General features: G+C 37.7%; 1 protein-coding gene across 1 annotated transcript in view; it reads right to left on the reverse strand.

The window, feature by feature from the left end:
- ARHGEF38 (Rho guanine nucleotide exchange factor 38) overlaps positions 1-1,666 on the reverse strand; it is a 124,195-nt gene extending 122,529 nt beyond the window's left edge. Inside the window, exon 1 of the mRNA XM_011361489.2 lies at positions 1,320-1,666. Coding sequence (XP_011359791.1) covers positions 1,320-1,515 — 196 coding nt within the window. The 5' untranslated portion in view covers positions 1,516-1,666. The remainder of the gene's footprint in view (positions 1-1,319) is intronic.
- Positions 1,667-4,423: the final 2,757 nt, after the last annotated feature.

A 4,423-nucleotide genomic window follows, 5' to 3' on the forward strand; every position in this document is an offset into this window, starting at 1 on the left:
GAGGCTCAGAAATTTTAAGTAATTTACTCAAAGTCTTATAGGTAATAAATTGAAGAAACAGGATTGGAAACCAAATATGTATGACTTTAAAATTTGCATTCTTCCCAGTGTATCCAATTCTTTGAGAAAAATTAATTTCAAAGATTAAATAATACTCCTTCCCCATTTTTAAAAATATTCTTTAAGGACAAGACATGACTCTGAATTTTAATTTAATTTCTAAACTATCAAGATTTTTTAAAAAGCTTTAAATCACAGTAGGAATCTTTAAAGATTTAATTTAAGTGCAATTAACTTATTTAACTTAATTTTCATAACTAAGTGCAAGCACATTTTTGAGGAAAGCAGCATGCTAAGTACAGGCTTGTCCCATTGGTCTTTCTAGCCTCATTATAGTTTATCAGTCCAGCGTGACACTCATGGTGGGATTATGAAAGCTCAAACACAAAATGTGCTCAAAGAAGAGAGACAGGTTCTGGGGGATCACATGACAGGTATGGCAGTGGATACTTAAAACAGTGCACAATATCAACATAAATTGAAGTTTTCTAGAACTAGTGACCTTCAAGAGAAAGAGAGAAAAAAAAAGAGAAGGTAGATGAAAAAGAATAGAAATTCAGGGCCTGAAACAGAAGACGTGTTATAATAACTATGCCAAATTATCTCATGACCATTGCAAAATAAACTGAAATTATTTCCTCAAAAGTCATTCAATCCAACCATGCTAAATATTTCTTACTGTATTTGGATGTTATTCAATTCACTGTAAAAGAATGAACACCTGCGTGATTTTCAACAAATTCTACTATACCATCCCACCGACAATAGCACTCGTTTTTCACAGACATGATTGTAGTTTCATGCCCCTATTTAAGATAACCACAATCATAGGTCAGTGCCATTATCTAGACAGATCTCATGGTGTGACACCGAATACCTATTTATTGAGATAAACTCTCTTTTGTAGGTTTCTAAGTCATTTGCTTTCTAGCACTTCCCACTTCTTAAGTTGTATGGAGGAGGGGAAAGGAAGGGAGGAAGGTAGCAGAAAAAATATTGCTCTCATCAGGAGAAAAATGGTATTAATAATTCGAAATTGGCTCTTTAACTATTGAAGCACATAATAGCTTTTTCCGGTAATTTATGAATTACATTTGCTTTCATTTTCTTATTTTTCTTATTTTTCTCATTTTCCTCTTATAGAGGATGTAATATGCGATGTTCTTCCCTGCCTTATGTGTTTTCTTTGCAATCGGAAGATTAAGAGGAAAGAAGCTGAGAGAGCAGTAACCTGGGACAATTGGCTGCTCTTGGGTTACCTTGTAATTTTTGGTTGTATTCGGTCCTGTCAGAATGGCTCCTCCTCAAGGTTCCGGAGTGGTCCCCAGAAATGCTGCTCTCCACCACAGTGTCAGTCTTCCTTCTCTCCAGCATATAGAGTCTGGACCTCAAGAAGATCAGGTTCTTTTTCTTGGTGCCCATGTTTTCTTTCCCAGTGGCTTCTTTGGGCTCCATCTGAAGCAAAGACAAGCTTGAGAGGCTTGCAGGCAATGGCTTGTTGCTAAAATGCCTCAGGGCGAGGGTTAAGGCCACTGGACTCGACTGCCCAGTTTAACTGCCCCTTTCTAACTAAACAGCTTCACTCCAGGGTTACCTGGCTGTGACTGCCACCTCAACGGAGTCCCAGAGCCACACCTCTATGAGGTCATTCTTTTTTATACCTAGAATCCAACGGGGGAAGTTGCCACCTGTTACCTGAGAGACCTGCAGCACAGAGCTAGGCAAAGCAGGGACTGCGCTATCACATGCTGCCGAAGCAAACAAAAATCCCATTGTGTGGGGCGAGGGCTGGGGGGTGGGGATGAGGAGAGAGAACAAGGTGAGGCAGGGAGGAAGGGAAGTGCAGGAGTGTAACCTGTAGCTTATGGATTTAATGTGCACCTAAGGGTGTGTACAGGTGTGCCCAAGGCACTGCCTTGTGATCTGCTGCCTGGAGGCAGATGTAGGCTGTGTGTGACCTTTAGCTAGAGTCACTCACATGTGACCATGGAGTTAGTGTGAGGCTAAGAGAATTTGCATTTACATCAGGGGATACAGAATCATTTTTAAGGATTACTGTGTGCACTCAGTCATGCTTCTACATCTAAACACTGAGCATGCAGAGATTATTACTAAAAAACATACTTGCGAAACCCTAATCTGCATTCCTGAGGAAGCAAGGATTCTAGTTGAGAGAGGTCTGGCCACAGGCACAGGAAGATAAGAGAATGTCCAAAGACGCCTACCTGGGGCCTTTTCATTTCTCCCTTTCTCCTGCTACCCTTGCCTGAAATTAGTCCTTTCATGTCCCAGCCCTGTCCTGAGTCCTAGTCCTTAGAAAAGTAAACACCATGTTTGAGTGTGATTTTTATAAGATCTTTTCCTCATCTCTTTTGCAGATGGAGTGAAAAAATGCAACTGACCTTAGGAAAATAAGAGGAAAAATGTTTGAAACTGAGAAGAGACATATAGAAAGTAGAAGGGATGGGGACAAGGACTGGGAGGGAGAAAGGCAAATAGTGATGGGACTTCCATTAATTTTTTTGTTGTTTTTCCATGTACTCACAGAGATTTCTCAAGGGGGAAGTTCTCAGAAGCTCTGGGGATGTGCTGAGTGGTTCATATGTCCTCGTTAAAGAAAAGAGAGACCCTAAGGAGGAAAATAGGTTCTTTTTCCTGTAAAGGGAATGCCAAAATTCAGCTTTGTGTTACCCATTTTGAATCATGGTTAACTCTTGTTAGACAAGGTTTATAGATGTGGAAAAAGAGACAAAACCCTTTTTTTTTTCCCCAATTAAGAATGTGTGGGCTGAATACAATTGGCACAATTATCTTAAAAGATAAATGACAAATCTTCACCCACTATAGAGACATCTGTATATAGCTTGGCATATCGAATGGCTTTTATTTAAAATAATTGATAGTCTTTTTTAAGCAAGCCTTTCCAAGTACATTTAATAAATGCTTTTAAAGGCACATTCACCACTAAGGTATAAAATGAGTTTTTCCAATTTATGTTTAAAAATGTCTCAATTGTATTCTAATATTATATATATATATATATATATATATATATATATATATAAAATAGGTTTTGTGTATTTACTGGTTACTAACAGATGTACATTATTAGACATAGTCTATTGCAAAATTGTACAATTAATACTATAGGACTTATAGGAAATATGGGGTTAGGGACACAGCACTCAAAAATTTTGTCAGTGACCCATAAAAAAAAAGAAAGAAAATGAAAAATAATGGCAGCACAATTTTACATGTAATAATAATTAAGAAATATACAAATACTACAATAAATATGAAACTTTATCTTGAAAGAGAACAGAAAGTTTCTTTTAGAAGTGGGCCTTATAGGGTCTTAGCTTATGAGTCATAGCAAAGTGATAGAAAAAGAGGTATTAGAAATCAAATGAAAATGTATACTGCTAGATGTGGACAGGCGTGGCTAGGACCACAGCTGGTAAACTGAAGTCTCTGGTCACTTGGAGGGTTGCACATGTGTGAGTCTCTGGTCACTTGGAGGGTTGCACATGTGTGAGTTTCGAGTACACGAAATACTGGATACAGTTTTTTTTTTGCGTTCACCTAGTATTTCAAGTGGATGAAATCACACATAAGTAAATATAAAACTGTTTTATGCTCAAACAGTTCCTCGTTGTTGGAACAAATTTGTGTTTTCAAAATAAGCATTATAGCAGAATTGACTGTAGTAGCTTTATTATATTTTAAATTTTCATCAATTAAGAAGATACCTAGCATAGCTACTATAAATTCAGTAGTAAATCTACATTTTATTTATTCACAATAATTCCTATGTCAACTTTAAAAATAAGAGATAAATTATTTTAAAGCTGTCTTTTAAACAACCAGTGAGTGGGGTTATCACTGTTAGTTGCTTTCTCAGTATTCATTCCCACCACCTCCCACCCCATGCCATTCCTTGCCAACAGAACCATATTGCCTTGTTTTGTTCAAGGCAACATTAGGCTTCATCAGTCATAATGATAACTTTATTTTCTATTTTTCTAGTTCCTCTTGCCACTAGGCTGTCCATGTAATCCCAGACCTGGCAAATGAGACCTCGGGGGTAGTCTATTATAATGAGGGGTAGGGTATTAATTGATTAAACATGATATATGTCACCTCTGGAAAAGTGTTAAGAATTGGCATCTGGTTTACTCTAGCTTTCTTTCTCTCATCCATGGTGACTGTTAAGTCTAGGCAGTGGCTCCTCCATCAGGATGAGTTCTAGATTGTGGATGCCTCAAATTAGAGCCCTCAGCTCCCTGTAATGGTTGCATAGTTTGAGCATGAAAGAATTCTTTGCTGCTTTAAACCACTGAGATTTGGGCTTTTATGATTATGA

Source organism: Pteropus vampyrus, unplaced genomic scaffold (genome assembly GCF_000151845.1).
Source record: "Pteropus vampyrus isolate Shadow unplaced genomic scaffold, Pvam_2.0 Scaffold67, whole genome shotgun sequence".
In the NCBI taxonomy this organism is placed as follows: Eukaryota; Metazoa; Chordata; class Mammalia; order Chiroptera; family Pteropodidae; genus Pteropus; species Pteropus vampyrus.